The sequence below is a fragment of the Chenopodium album genome, chromosome 11 (genome assembly GCF_948465745.1).
Source record: "Chenopodium album chromosome 11, dcCheAlbu1.1, whole genome shotgun sequence".
In the NCBI taxonomy this organism is placed as follows: domain Eukaryota; kingdom Viridiplantae; phylum Streptophyta; class Magnoliopsida; order Caryophyllales; family Amaranthaceae; genus Chenopodium; species Chenopodium album.
Genome location: NC_137844.1, coordinates 54,866,216 through 54,882,860, shown reverse-complemented (window position 1 = coordinate 54,882,860; position 16,645 = coordinate 54,866,216). Strand labels below are relative to the sequence as shown.

Sequence of the window (16,645 nt, the reverse complement as noted above, 5' to 3'; positions counted from 1 at the left end):
TGTATGTGTAAAATACTAAAATGGCTAGTTTTTAAACTCGATAAAAATGAAAACCACAGTATAGTGCGAAAATTTGAGAATGGAGAAAAAATAAAGACTGTATTTTAATTTCATTTTTATTTTTTTTATCATGTGTGTATGTATGAGACATTTTGATTTCCAAATACAGAGGTGTTTTAGATGAGTACGTGAAAGTCATTTGATTCATGGAGCTTATGAAGGACATTATTTTAAACTTGGATTATGGATTTATAATATAGTCAAATAAGATGAGAAAAAAAAAAAAAAAAAAAAAAGAAAAAAAGTCATTCTATACATAACAATAAAATAGTAACTAAACAAGATGAAATGAAACTTTTGACCACTAGGTAGGTTGTCTAATGATGGTAAGACACTTCTTACAAACGCTTCAGTGCTACGTAACTTTAAATTACTAGACTAAGGGCCTGCTCTGATTAACTGAAATGAACTGAAGTGAACCGAATACTCGAATAGAGTTGAAATAAATTGTTTATGAGAGAAGAAAATTAAAAACTGAACTGAACTGAACTTAAGCTGAACAAAACAAGCCCTAAATCTCATTTATGAGATTTTAGCAAAGTAACTACAAGTAATTAATAATAGGAGCGATACTTCCTCCGTTTCTTTTTAGTTGACACATTTCTTTAATCACGTTTGCCAATACACATATTCAACCGTCAATATCTTAAATTATTGAAAAGCAAAAATTATAAAAAATTGATATTTTGAAAATATATATCGTACGAATGTAACAAGACCCCACGTGACTATATTTTTCATTACGTATATATCACAAAACACGGTCAAAGGAAATTGTGTGAACAGTGCTAAAGTCAAAACTTGTCAACTAAAAAAACTGAGATAGTATTATTTATTTGAACTTGATCTCATTTGATAATATTAAATGTGCTTAACATGAACAAGGTTATACTCGAAAATATTCCAGCAATGATTATTATACAATATACATTGTGTATTAGTTATAGGTTTTACCAAAATAAATTCACCTTATAAATATAGTGCTATACACTATCAGAGGCTTTTACTCCAATATCTCAATAAACTGTACTTTGGAACATCCTTATTTCATTATAACTGATTTGCTGAAAAACGATCCTTGGTCAAGGATAATGCGTGTACAGCCTTAGTTGCTCAACATAATATCTCAAAACCGAGTAATGTACAACAAAAATATTTCAAGGGAAGAGATGGGGAACCACTTGGGCAAGGATGCTAAATAAAATTATCAAATTTCTGTATATCGAGGCATCTCCTTATCTAAGTAAATTTCTGGTATTGCTCACACAACCATCTACTCTGTCAAAATACTACCTTGTAACTTAATAAAATGCTTTTCAAAGAACACAAACTACTAAAAATTGAGAGAATGAGACTAATCAGCTTTTACCATCTCAACATCTTGATTAACCAGAGGCTTATCTTCTGAAACATAATTTATTTCTGTAGCTGCAGCCTGAGTAAAAGACTGTGGCGTGAGTGTAGTTTCAGCCCCTGAAAAGGGTGTTCTTGGTTGATCTACATCCAAAGTGGAACTCCTTGGAGGTGATAGTGGTTCGATCTCAACATCTGGATATGCAGCTTTAAACCTAGCTCTTAGTCCTTCATCTACCAAGCGATTACCACTGAGCTGATTTCCAAGTGACAACCACCTATATTCCAAATTGAAACTATTTGTCAGAACAATAAAGATAGCAGGCAATATTGTTATTATAAGCTGAAAAGTATTATAAACACAAGCCAACAAATCATAGGCTTAATACCTCGTAAGAAAGCACCTAAGAGACTCAACAGTGTACTGGTATCAAATAACCCAAGTTACAGGAGAACACCCATACCCAAATCCCTAAACATCTATATGAGGCTCAAGAGCTATTTATCGTACATTTATTTCTACAAGGCCTCAAAAATAAACTAGTTTAGTATAATCTAATATATGAATAAAGTCTGGTATCAGGCAGCTGAATGTTCATAAGGAATCATGTTCCAGGCACTGTTTTCAGGATTGAGATCCTATGATCTGAGGGATGAAATTGTATGATTATTTGTGCCAAACTAAGCCTATTCCTTAATACTACAATAGATATATATTCCACAGACGTGCTTTGAGAAAACATCCGTTGACTGCTGATCAACTGACCATTGCATATAACAAAAGCTCAGTTGACTAAGAAGTTTACCCTGCATGAGTATTATGCATGCGAGCAAAGAGTTCCAGTTTCCTAGTCCTTGGACTTATCCTCTCAAGCAATGGATACATCTGCATATATACAACAAATTACAACATAAAAACACAAAACTAATATGAAGTCCAACAAGTTAGTTAAATTTCACATCAAATCACCTCATCTGGTTTTCGACTAGTCTCCCGAACCTCTGCTACAAGTACATCAGTGTCAATGTTCCTATTGACCTCAGGGTTTCCTTTTATTCCAACGAGGCAATGTTCTTTGCTGTGATTAAGCCAATGACCAGTGCGGCCCGTTCTAATAATTCTCTGAAGCTGATTAGTCTTCACCCAAATGATCTCTTCAACACGTCTATAGCCCCACAGGTCCAAACTGCAAGAAGATCAAAAGGATCTCATTCCAACCATTTGCAATAAAAAGTGCAAGAAAATATGTAAACATCTAGTCTTTAGGTAAAGACGTCAGCACTTAAAATGCCTATCATGGAAAGAGTTACTCTTCTAAAGCTCTATTTAGCATAACTAGATGGAAAAGCTGAAAGCTGAAAATGTAACCAAAATTTTGCTAAACGAAAGCTGTTACCCTACCAGAAAAAAGTTATTACAAAAATAGTCTTGATACTCTTGAACTAACTGAAATGGATAGGACATGAAACGACCTATTTACATTGATAAAAAATACACACGACATCATTATTCAAAAAACCCAAATGCTTCAAATGCAGCTTCTGTTCTCAGCAGAGTAAGGGGGAGTAATGATGCAGCCTTACCTCTGCTACACAACAGAAAGGTTGTTACCGATTGACCTTTAGTCCCATGGGCTGTGGTTTTCTACTACTCCACACTGAATAAGAAATGTAGATAAAAATGACACATATGTATTTATTTAAAGAGGGTTAAAACGAAATTAAAAAATGCTGACTAAAATTTTAAAAGCTACTGGAGAAGCATTTTTATGTGAATTAGTTTACTACACCTATATTTTATCCACTCAAAGACAAAAGACAACTATACTTACAAGAATATTTTATCCATCCTAGCCAATGAGTAACAAAATATCCTCTTAACATAAAATAAATCTTATGATAAGAAATTAGAAGTTCGATACAAACAACTAATACAAGGAACAACTTGACCACATGAAATAACAGCAATCCATATATATGGTGGGGGAATTAACAGGTACATACCATTCACGACCAAGTTCCATTGCACGTCCGGTGACCCATAGAAAAATCAAACCATCAGTCTGCAGTGCAGGAACATTAAGAGTACGCATTTCATCATCAGCCATTGTCCCATATGGCAACTCCATATGAATATCCCATGGAGGATCAGCCATTATAACTCCAAATTGTCCCAAAATGTCCATTCTAAAATTCCGGATATCACAATTGATCCACTGTGGTTCACCAAGTTCTACTGCTGAACAATAATGTGCTCGCTGAGCCTTTAATGGTTTGGATGGAGGAAGAGCTGCAGTCCCCATCATCATTGGTGATACATCTGGAGTTGGGTCAAGCTCATAGTGAACATATTTGCATGTCTGGAACAAAAACCAGGTACAGTCCACATGAGCTCTAAACTACAAATTAGACTATAGCTATACCAAATATTTGAGGCAACTTGGAAAGGAGTGAAGAGATTTACCTTCATGTGTCGGCATGTATCAAGAAAAGAGCAATCTCCCAAATTGATATCTGTATGTGGGGCAATTATTCGCCTAAAATGAACCTGAGAAACACTCAAAAAAGATTAAGGATAAAAAATTGTTGATACATGGGTTAATAACATGTCACGTGACAAACAAAATTCACAAATCCATCAGAGAGAAAACATACATCTTCATTAAATTAAGATAGTATTTTATATAGTTTATGTGAAGATAGGAAATCAATATATTCTTGAGGAATACTTGTATTAAATAGAACTATACTACATCAAAATTAAACTAGCACTGTCTTACTTTCATGAAACCCTTTTACACCTCTTTAAAATAATTTTGTTTGAAACCTCCTCAATTATCTCAGCCAAGTACATCTGAACTGAATTCATTAGCCCCAACTGAACATATTATGACTGATCTAACTTATACTTAGCTGTAAAAGGAACTTACCTGAACTGAATTACTCAGAACTAAAAATTTTATTATGATATCACAAGACCTTAAACTGGACTTTATCAAAGTATATGCCTAGGTTATCATACCGATCCCACCCTAGCCATCTACATTAGGGCTACCACCACTTTAGTCTAGCGCATCCATTCTTGCACTAGTGATCATGCTAATACCAAGTCATTGAGGTCAATGTTTCTACCTATGCCTATGTGTAAGTATGCTGTATGTGTGTGTTTCATAGTTCATTGGCGTTGGCCTCAAGGTGAGAAGTTTTAAACAGCTGCAAGATTTGTTGAATTACACAGTTAGAGAGAGAGAGAGAGAGAGAGAGAGAGGGGGGGGGGGGGGGGGGAACATAGATTCTTAACCACCAACTTGGGTCAGCAATACATCTTAAAGAGCTTGTGACATAAACAGCACAGCAGCACAACTATCTAATAAAATGAACACAGAGCAAGCTACTAAGAGTACCTTTTCACATGCAATATATGATCCAGATTTTTGTCGACAGTCCTCTTTCGTCAAAGAGGCACAATACTCCTTAAGTTGAGGCCCACCCTTTGTCTTAAACTGAAACAAGGCATCAATAACCACAAATCATAAGTCAACCAACAAGGAAACTTTGTAATTAGATGTCAGTATTATTGACAAAGAAAAAACAATCAGAAAAAGAAATAACTGCACACAAAATCACACTAACATAGACAGCATAGATCTTAAGGCTTAGAAAAAAATCCTCTGGTATCAGATTCCTTTGGCAGCACAGTAAGGGATGATACAAGCATTACAATATGATTAAAACAATTGGGCATTTACACATTCATAGGGGGGAAAAAAGTAATATAGATAGCAATGTTTAGAAAAACCTGTCCAATCCAATATATCGATGCAATAAAGGCAAATTTGGTACATGGTAATAGATAAGAGTTAAGTACAGTAGTATACTACAAGAAAATTCTCAATCCAATGTTCATGGTGATGCTTAATTTCCCAAAATTGTGTTTTACTTCATATATGCAATAAGGACAATAAAACCAAAAATGCAGAAGTAAAAATATACCCACAGAACAAGTAAAAATCAAATATACCTTGGCAGCCACAGCGGTTTCTTTAGCAGTAGGGCGGTGAATGAGGTCCAAGAGCTCCTCTCCAGTCTTAGACTTCTGCATTTCCTTAAAAGACTTCTTATTCAACAATGCTTCAAGATCCTTCATTACTTCCTCCTCCGAAACCTGCTTGACAGGCACACCAGAATTACCCCCACCCATTGGCGCATTCGGCCCGAAAGGCGGCCTATGCTGGGGTGGCACACCCATCCCTCTATGCATCCCCATCATACCCATCCCCCTAGGACCACCACCACCTCTATGACCCATCATCTGCCCGGGAAACATCGGCGGCATACCCTGCATATGAGGATCACCCGGCCACATTTCCGGCATCCCAGACCTCGGCATTCCCCTAAACATCGCCGCACCCTCCTCGCCGCCATCCCCAGGACCATCACTAACCACAACTTTATTAGCTTCAACAATGTCATCACCCTCAGGTAACTCTCTAGCAAGCCTAACACTATCAATATTCATAACCATAACCCCAGATTTCCCACTCACCCCAAATTCATCCAATTCAACACCTCTATTATCCTCCGCCAATGACCTCAACGCCACTTCAACCGCGCAAATCGCACCCAACTCACCGCCAACATCGCGCAATGCCGCCTTCTCTACCGTCGTCACTTTCGGACAATTCTCCAACTTCCGAAGCACCGTCGATGAGTCAATCGCATCCCACGGCTTCCTCTCCAACAAACAACGCGCAACCATTGATCGAACCACGGATAACGGGCTTCCAGAAGAATCATCTTCCCGGCGAGCTGGAGGGTCCGATTTCAGGACCCGTTTAGGAGGCGGTTTGGCCCGATTATCAAGTGGGTGTTTTTTGAGGTGAAGGTGGCGAGGAGTTGTAGGGTTAGGGTTTGGTGGAGGAGAGAGAGGGGTGAAAGGGCGGTGATTGAAGGTGGAGATTACTTGAAGAGAGAGATTGAGAGAAGAGACGAGGTCAGGAACTAGGGTTTGGAGTGAAGCAATGAGATCTTGTTGCTCTTTGTGACGAGTTTCGATGCGAGCTTCGAGCTGTTGACGCATCTCTTTAATGGCGGATATGTCGTCGCTGGAAGTGCTCTCTGCTTGCGTTTCCATTGTTGCTGCTCTCGTAGTCTCACTGAAACCTGGATGGGGTTTTGCCTCCTTTCTTCAAGGATGAACAATCGAACATAAACCCACTATTTTTGGTTATGTTTTGAATTTTATGCGGGAGGGTACACTATGTGTTTCTATTACGGAACACGACATCGTTTAACCAATAAGTGTTTAGATCACTTAGTAAGAAATTGTTCACCTTAACTAGTTTCAAATTCGAATTTGTGGATTCCAATAATGCTTATTGGGAGAGCTTTCCTTCTAAATGAAGTCTAGTCCAACTCAAATTCAGATTAGTCAGAGTCTAATAGGCTCTAGATTATCGGATATGCTTGCATAAAAACACACAACCATATGGTTTTCTCAAGCTACAACTTAACCCTTGCATTAGTCACATACGTAAAAATTACAATACTATTTTTACAACATCCTACTACAGTTACACCAAATATGAATATGAGATGCCAAAACTTTTTAGTAAAAACAAACTCTTTTATCCACATTTTATTTCAAATGTTGTAAAAAAACCAAGTAACTTTTCAATATACAACATGAATATTGCTTCACTAATGAAATTACAAAGAATCGGTATTTTCTTACAATTTACATTGTACATGAGACTAGCGGTATACAACAGGACAACCTTGAACCATAACACCTTTCTCAGTTGGACAAGATGCATAAGGGCACCCATCAAGATCATTTCCCCACCAGCTAAGACTCACCTCCTCCAACCCCAAGCAAAGGTACAATGCCACCCCCATGAAAGCTAGACCAGCATCTAGAGCACCCGATAGCAAATAGTTATGGCGCTGCCACCAGTCAGGAGCATACCTAAACGCGACATATCCTGAGAGAAAACCTACAAGAATCCATGTAGCGTAGTTCACTGCAGTTGCTGGTGGCATCATCCCTGTTGCAGCAATTAGGACTGGCATGTTGATAAGCCTAATCCATTTTTGGTTGGGAAAGGCCTTAGTAGCCAACCAAACAAAGACTGGAGCAATGGCTCCTCCTAAGAAAAACCAATTAATTGCCTCATAGATGCCTTCATCTCCAAAGATCCTGCGCGGTCCAACCAAACCCCATATGACTGAGGCATCGTAGAACACTGTGTCACTAGGGCATGTCCACACGGTATTTGTGGCAGTTTTTTCACAAATATCCGGGATAGTTTCCATAAGCCACCAGGCCGTGCCAAGATAGACAAAGGCAGAGATGAGAGTTCCAACTACCTGTAATAAAAAAGCAAGCACGGATTAGAGTACTTAAATAATCACTAGTTACGACTACCTGAATTAAGAATACAAGTACAGAATACAGTGCTTAATATATAACCACTACCTAGTTGAGATTTAATATTGTTATGTGCCATAGGAAGAAAATTTACCTGTGCCATGAACATTGTTCTAGGAGGAATTTTCATATAATGGCCAAGTTTGAAGTCTTGCAGGAAGGCAATAGCTTGAGTCATACTAATGTAGCCATAAACCTTGAAGCACATATTTGCTACCGGGTATCCAGGGTAGATGTATCCGATAATATACTCCGTGATGATGTTCAAACCAGGACTCTGTACATTGTTAATCATTAAAAATCAAACTAGAACAAAATTATCACTTCTTACATCCAGAACATGCACATCACATTTACAACTTTAGAATGACCCAGAAATATGTAAGTAATGCCTTAATGGGTAGAAAATTGATATAGCAGTAACACATACAACTATTATAAAGGACAATGTGACAACTTATTCCTAATGGAGTTGCTATGTACTCCGTTAGTCCAATATATCATGTTGTTATGACTCTTAAAAGCAAGCATTTCTAATTAAGTAATTGTTGTGTACTATTTCGGATACATTATATTGGACAATAGCATAAGGTCGTAATGCATAATTATGCATCTTATAATTAATATCAATGTATACCTGATTTGTGATGGCAGTTAAAATTCCAATAGGAAGTGTGAAGATGAAGGCAATGCTGCAAGCAAGCAAAACACCCCACCATGGAAGTTGGAGCTGATCTTTGTAATACTCACAAGCAAATATGGTAGCTGCAATATTAACCACCAAGATAACCCAAAACCACCATTCGGGAGCTTCCTTGTACCTTGCCATCAACTTTGTATGTATGTCCCTTTTCTTGTCTTTAAAACTTGCTCTGCTTTGATCCCATATTTCCCTATATTTTGTGTATAAATGAGCATATATTGTTCCACTTTAGTACTCTCTTCGCCGAAATATGTCACAAACTCACTATATCTCAACCTCTTATAATACACACCTTAATATAATTATGAAACTCTACCATTTGCAGTAGTTGCATACCAAAAACATTCATTCATGATCTAATTTCTTAGGAATTGTGACAAGACTGGCAACTTGTTTTGAACATCATCATACAATAATAACAATATGCTCTATACATGACTATTAACTTAAGAAGAATTAAATGTTTGTAATAATGTAGCAAAAATTTACAAAATATGTACATACCTGCCATGGAAGAGCGCAACATGTACAATAGTAGCACTTAATGCGGCGAAACCAACTCCATAAGTCATAGCAAAGAAGGTGCTAAGGTAAAGAGGACCTTGTTTGGCATAAGCCTCATGGTTGATATGAAAATTGGAGTCTACTATAGCAGAAATATTGTATATTGATCCTGATGCTGTGAAAAGACTATCTGAAAATATAGGGAAAGTTTTTGCTTTGTAAAAGTTAAACCAATAGCTAATTGGAGTGAGCACATACATTACAAGCACAAATCCAGCTGCCACATTGGCAGTGGCAAACCATGGGCTTGCAAGTGGGCTTCCAAGGTAGGATGAGATAGTGGACCAGTCTAGCCCAAATGCCGTGATTCCGAGCCCATATAGACCGGATCCTAGCTGTTGGGCTAGAATGGATTTGGGCCAAAACCAGCATATCCAGGAAAGGGAGGTTAACATTTGGAAGAGGTAGCCTGGGAAGACATAGTATGCAAAGCTGCAAGTAAAGGCTATTAGGAAGAATTGGGTTCGAGTAAGACCGCCTTTGGACCGTTCTTCTTTCTCGTGTAATGCCCTGTTGCATAGCTTTGTGTATATTAGCTGATAAAACAGATAAAATGTGAAAGGTTTGCAAATACAAAGTTTAATGTCAATATAAGTATGGAATTTTAGTATACCTTGTGAACTTGGATCATATTGTTAAAGAATTGGGTTTAATCCAAATAGAAAATTAAAGTGTCAAGTAGTTAATTTAGTTAACATTCATATGAAAAATAATCAAACTTATTCTTAAAATTTTGATCATGTTAAAGCAACAATATAATCTTATGAGTACAAAATACTTGGTAGTAATGTAAATAGCAGTCTAACGAGATTAGACATCACTTTGTTTGTAAAAGTAGTTAAAGAGAGGCTAGTGAAAGTGGATCATTGTTGATCGCAAGCCAATGGGATGCAACTAGACAAATTGCATGATTGTCAGAATTTGTTTAACTCGCAAGGGCCCATTAATCGTGTGGTTCATGATTCACGAACACGTGATTCAGAATTTCAGATTCACATAGACATCAGACATGCACTGGCCAAACTTGTTCGGGCCAGACTACACAACATTTTTTAGACTACTTCCTACCTCATCAAAAAAAACTTCAATTGTCAAATATAATCACATGAATTGTTGTTTTTTTGGTTATTGTTTAGAGAGCCACGGAGGCGGGAGATAAAAATCGATCACAGTATCGATTGAAATTAAGAGGAAAACTCTAACCACTTGAATTATCTCTCACGCTCACATAAAACATTATTAGTTCTATAAAACATGTATTACAAAATTTGCATATTAAGCTAGTACTTCGTACTAATAATATTCATGATATATGCTTAGTTTTGACTTTTAACACTATTTATTTATTCCGTATATCATAATACATATATCCAATAGAATATAAATGGTGACACATTGGCATAATGGAAATAAATTACTTAAAACATTTCTAAATGTCAAAATCTATGACTAATAATAGCGTGTGACATTTAAAAATTAAAAACAAGTAGTTGGCAAATAATTTACCTGAATAGGGAAACTTGGACAAGATTGGCAGGCCACCACATTTCAGCCGGCTCAACCAGATAACGCCGGAAAATTCCAGCCCATCCAAATCCCAACACCTACCAATCCATCAAAATGATGAGTATATCAAAAAACCACAACCTTTCTAATTAATCATTCATACTATCAATTAATTTCTTCACTATTTAATAATAACGAGTTACGTATTATAATATCATACAGTAAGCAAGTTGAATAATTACTTGTAAAAATCATGTTGCGATTAATAAGGAATACTTTAATGTATCTAGTACATATTACGGAGTAAATGTATTTACCTGAGTGGTAAGAATAACGATCAAGGAAACAAAAAACGTAATTTGTTTCTTGTAAAATATCTTAACAACGGTAACAACATGAATGGCATAAACACTTCCAGCACCAGCATTAGCAAAGATTGTTATAAGCACATGTTCCTTGACATTAAAAGGGCCCGGATTTAATGAGAACTCCCAACGCGTCCCTCGTAGCAGCGGGCGGCTAGGCAACCTAGCCGCCATCCACTGACCGAGAGGGACGACGGCTATTTGAGCCGAGATGGCGGTTATACTTAGAGGCTCCTTACGGTACCAGAAAAACTGGTTCAAAAATGAGAGTACAACACAAGACAATGTCCCTAGGGCCCACATTCTAAAGGTTAACACCGGAAGGTCCGGATCGTCTGTGGTTGGGACCGTCATCGCCACCTGCTCCACCGGCGAATTCTCTTCCTTTGATGATAGTAATGGATCATGTACTCCACTTTGACTTTCTTCTCCGTCATCTTCTTGTATCTTATCTTCTTCCGATGAAACTACGAATGGAAAAAACAAAGTCAAATAATAATATGTTCGAATAAATAAACCAACAAGTATAAAGACGAGAAAAGATGGTAATTATTACTTAAGGGGGTGTGAATATTTGGATCTTCCATATGTGTGGCAAGCTAACTTGGTAGCTTGCAGTTCTTTTCTTTATTTGTTTGCTTGGATGTTGATAGAGTAGAGATATTATTATTGGAGTAGTTTTGGATATTTTATTACATTTTTTGTAATCAGAGAAATGCCAAAATTGATGCCATTACTATTATTATTGAAATTTGAAAGAGCAGGAGAATAATTATTGCTAGTAATTTGACATAAATGATGGAAAGAGGTTAGATGAGGGTTGTTCTTCCGGGTGCATGTTGTACCACGTGACATTAAAAGATTGACAAATTTCATTTTTAACTACTGTACATCTTTCAGGGGTTTGTTTCATTTGGTAAAAAGGTACTCGTATAAAGTGTGAAAATGATTGTTGATTTTATGGTAAAATATACTGTGGTTTAATTTGATTGTACTTTTAAACTTCGCATCCTTGATTTACAATTTATTGGGAGTTTTTACTTCCCATGCATGATACTTGTATATTTTTGTGTTGGTTAATTGGGGTCATTGTCTCAAGGTTTTTTTGTTACTCTTGATATGATGATATCATGTCAAATTGTATTATTCTCACATATGTGTGTGTGTGTTTTTTTTTTTTTTTTTCATTTTAATTAAGTCACACGTGATGTATCTTAAGGCTAAATTTCACCTTATGTTGATTTAATCTACTTTGGTCCAGATCTAAAATTAAGGTTAGTAAAGATTTCAATAAACTAAGGGTTTGCTTCTAATATTAGGCTTGGTATTAACTAAATTAAACTAATTTGGTGGTTAAAATAACAAAATATAATTTAATTTCATTTCAATAGAAATTAATATTATCAATGAATGAATCGTGTATCCAACTAAGCTTAGAATAAGTACACTCAACAACAGCCCCTCCATCTCTAAAGAGGAAAATTTAATATGAAAACTATAGATTAGATGAATATAAATAAGGAAATTTTAAAAAAAACTCCTACTAGTATCTATTTTTCAAGTATCAACTGGAATAGTTGACTTGTTGACATTATTGGATCCGTAGAAAATGGTCCAAACATGTAAAATTTACACTACCTAACAAAATTTTTTTTTTAAAAAAAACAAAATAAAATTGGCAGTACGTGGCCATGGTGATGGGGTAAGGTTTTCCATCAATGAAAACAAAAATATCAATGAATTTGTTGAAGACCATTCGATTTTAATTCGAGTAGATATTTTGATAAGATTGACACAAATTAAATGATTCATTAACTTTTGAATCTTAATTAACCCCACAATTACGGCCCAAAGAGAATCTAAAATAATCATGATTCCAATTCACACATATCATCGTGACTCATCAGTATCTCGAATCTAGTATAGTACAGTAGTATCTCTTGTAGTCTTAATTTTCACTACACGTCTCTTTCACCTTCATTCTTATCAATATTAAGACTATAGTCTATAGAGTGCCTTCTTGTAATTTGCTTCTTAATGATTTGTTGTTTCAAAGAATTACACAATTAGTTATTGGCCCTAACATTGCTCCACATCAATATACTCGTGTGTAACATATACTCTGTATGATATTAAATGTATTTTACTTAATGATTTTTTGTGAGAAACTATCTTTTAAAAGCAATTTTTTTTTTTTTGAGAAACTACTTAATAAAAAAAATGTTGTAAGAAACTATCTATTAAAATAAAAATATTGTAAGAAACTGTCTATTAAAGCAAATAATATTGTAAAAAATAATTATTCGTCGGATATTCGTCTTTGACTTATTTTTCCGACGTTGACCATCCCAGCAGGTCAATGATTTGAATTTAACAAATTCTTACTTTTATATCTCCCTAATTCGGTGCCCAATATCCCCATTTCATCCTTATATTCGGTTCCACGAGGGCTTGTGTTGATTTTGGGATGCTTCAAGGTGGTTTTGGGCCTGTAGTTTTGAGGTGGATTTGAGTGTTTTGGTGGTGGGTCAAAATTGTACAGTGATGGGACGGTGGTAAGGAAGGTGGCATTGTTGGTGGGGAATTAAAAAAAGGTTTTAAAAGGTCATGTGATCGGCAAGGGGGTGGTCAACGCCGGAAAAATTAGTCAAAGGTGAAAATCCGGTGAAAAGTAGTCTTTTACAACATTTTCATTTTAATAGATATTTTCTTACAACATTTTTTTATTAGGTAGTTTTTCGCAAAAATACATTTTAATAGGTAGTTTTTGAGAAAAAGCCCTTTACTTAACAAAATTATGGTGTATAATTGTTTAGCAAAAAAAAAATGCGTGCGCACAAAAAGAAAAAAAAAAAAAAAAAAATTAATAATGTGTATATGATATCTTAGCTTACAACAGGACAACCTAAAACAACTACTCCTTTCTGTGTAGGACAAGAAGCATAACGACATCCATCAAGGTCATTTCCCCACCAATTAAGACTATGATCTTCAGACCCTAAGCAAAGATACAATGCTACACCCATGAAGGCTAAGCCAGCATCAAGTGCGCCCGAAAGCAAATAATTGTGGCGCTTCCACCATTCAGGAGCATACCTGAATGCTACATATCCTGACAGGAATCCTACAAGTATCCATGTACTGTAATTCACTGCAGTTGCTGGTGGCATGGAAGCCGTGGCGCCGATTAAGATAGGCATGTTGATAAGCCTAATCCATTCTTGGTTAGGAAATGCCTTTGTAGCCAACCATACTATGATTGGAGCTATTGCTCCTCCTAGGAAAAACCAATTTATAGCTCCATATATGCCTTCGTCTCCAAATATCTTTCGTGGTCCGACTAAGCCCCATATGACTGAAGCATCATAGGAACACTGTGTCGCCGGGACAAGTCCACACGCTGTTTGATGAGGTATTTCTATCACATATATCTGGAATGGTTTCCATTAGCCACCATGCTGTGCCAAGGTACACTAAACTCGAGATCATTGCTCCTACTACCTGTATACGGTACAAGTAGTAAATTGGAAGAATTTTATGAAACGAAGGGAGTAAAAAAGAAGATAAGTCGTTTTTGTCTTACAAGTGTAGGACAGGACAAGTCATAGGGTGAAATATAAATACCTGTGCTATAAACATTGTTCTAGGTGGAATTTTCATGTAATGTCCAAGTTTGAAATCTTGCAAGAAGGTAACAGCTTGCTTCATACTAATGTTTCCATACACCTTGAAACACATATTTGCAACAGGAAATCCAGGGTAGATGTATCCGATTATGTACTCAGTGATGATATTCAAATGTGGTGACTACAAATACAGAGTAATATAATTACAAATCAAAGGATCAGTGTATATATAATAGAATGATACATAAAAGTATACAACCATGATATTGTATACCACAAAATTTGTGTAAAAAGCGTTCTTACTTGATTTGCAATGGCGGTTATAACTCCAATTGGAAGTGTGAAAATGAAGGCAATTGCACAAGCTAGCAAAACACCCCACCATGGTAGCTGAAGTTGTTCTTTGTAATACTCGCAGGCAAAGATAGCTGCCGCGATGTTTACCACCAAGATGGCCCAAAACCACCCCTCTGGAACTTCCTTGTACCTTCTCATAAGCTTTAAGTGTATGTCCATTTTCTTTTCTTTAAAACTTGCCCTGCTTTGCTCCCATATTTCCCTATGTATTTTTTGAGGGAAATGGGGGAGTGGGATGATCACATCAATTATTTAGATCATGTTCTCTTTAACTTAAATTAGATGTCTAGGAAAATATTAATCAATAAATATTAAGATTCAAGTTCAATAAAATTCATATAGTGAGATATGACGATAGTTGTCACATTACTAATTCAAATTTAAAATTACCTGCCATGAAAGAGTGCTACATGCACAATGGTGGCACTTAGAGCGGCGAACCCAACCCCATAAGTCATGGCAAAGAAGGTGCTAAGGTAAAGAGGACCTTGTTTCCCATAAGCCTCCTGATTGAAATGGAAATTGGAGTCGACAATAGCTGAGACATTGTAAATGGAGCCTGATGATGTGAAGAGATGGTTCGAAAAAATGGGAAAGGTCTTAGCCTTGTAAACATTCAACCAGTAGGTAATTGGGACAAGCACATACATGAGAAGTACATATCCAACAGCCACATTAGCTGTGGCAAACCATGGGCTTGCTAGGGGGCTTCCGAGATAAGATGATATAGTGGACCAGTCCAAACCCAATGCACCTATTCCAAGCCCATGTAACCCCGAACCAAGCTGTTGGGCTAGTATGGATTTTGGCCAGAGCCAACATACCCAAGAAAGGGAAGTCAGCATTTGGAATAGGTAGCCAGGGAAGATGTAGTATGCAAAGCTGCATATGAAGGCGATAAGGAAGAATTGCGTACGAGTAAGACCGCCTTTGGGCCGTTCTTCTTTCTCGTGCAATGCCCTATCCATTTTAATGAATATTAGTCAATCAATCAACTTCAATCTTTGTTTTCTTTTGTGTGTGTGTGTGTGTGTGTGCACAGTGCAGGTGCTCGTGTATGTGTACACATGTAAGATTGGTTTAGAGACAACATCAAGTTTAAGCACTCAGGAAATCTCTATACAAATCATACAATGCCTAGGTAAACTGTTTTAGACTATAGTATATGCAACATTATTTACCTGAAGAGGGAAACTTGTACAAGATTAGCCGGCCACCACATTTCAGCCGGCTCCACAAGGTAACGTCGAAAAACACCAGCCCATCCAAACCCCAAAACCTGACTAGTAAGAACAACAAGCAAGGACACAAAGAAAGTAATGTGCTTCTTGTAAAAGACCTTAACCGCGGTAACAACATGAATTGCATAAACATTTCCCGCCCCTGCATTAGCTAAGATGGTAATAAGAACATGTTCCTTCACATTAAAAGGACCCGGGTTCAGGGTAAACTCCAACCGCGTCCCCTGCAGGAAGAAGTGGTTGGGGAGCTTAGAAGCCATCCAATGCCCGAGTGGGACAACCGCAACCTGAGCAGCAATGCCAGTGATGCTGAGAGGTTCTGTCCTGTACCTGAAAAACTGATTCAGAAATGACAGCACCACACAGGAGATTATCCCAAGCACCCATGTCCTGAATGTCAGGACTGGCAGGTCAGGGTCGTCTGTCGTAGGGACCGTCAT

At 36.8% G+C, this 16,645-nt stretch overlaps 2 protein-coding genes and 1 pseudogene across 2 annotated transcripts; all 3 read right to left on the bottom strand.

Moving 5' to 3' along the window:
• Positions 1–1,169: 1,169 nt before the first annotated feature.
• LOC145569257 (N(6)-adenosine-methyltransferase MT-A70-like) lies at positions 1,170–6,631 on the bottom strand. The gene is made up of 7 exons (XM_081628620.1): positions 5,435–6,631; positions 4,818–4,916; positions 3,878–3,961; positions 3,418–3,773; positions 2,384–2,600; positions 2,220–2,299; positions 1,170–1,691 (listed from the first exon to the last, which is right to left on the bottom strand). The coding sequence occupies exons 1-7, from the start codon at positions 6,545–6,547 to the stop codon at positions 1,415–1,417; spliced, it is 2,226 nt and encodes a 741-aa protein (XP_081484746.1). The 5' UTR covers positions 6,548–6,631; the 3' UTR covers positions 1,170–1,414.
• Positions 6,632–7,018: 387 nt separating this feature from the next.
• Positions 7,019–11,703, bottom strand: LOC145569256 (oligopeptide transporter 7-like). Its single transcript, XM_081628619.1, has 7 exons — positions 11,538–11,703; positions 10,934–11,448; positions 10,617–10,714; positions 9,051–9,620; positions 8,481–8,736; positions 7,938–8,120; positions 7,019–7,782 (listed from the first exon to the last, which is right to left on the bottom strand). The coding sequence occupies exons 1-7, from the start codon at positions 11,566–11,568 to the stop codon at positions 7,168–7,170; spliced, it is 2,268 nt and encodes a 755-aa protein (XP_081484745.1). The 5' UTR covers positions 11,569–11,703; the 3' UTR covers positions 7,019–7,167.
• A 2,163-nt stretch (positions 11,704–13,866) lies between these two features.
• LOC145569255 (oligopeptide transporter 7-like) lies at positions 13,867–16,645 on the bottom strand (annotated as a pseudogene).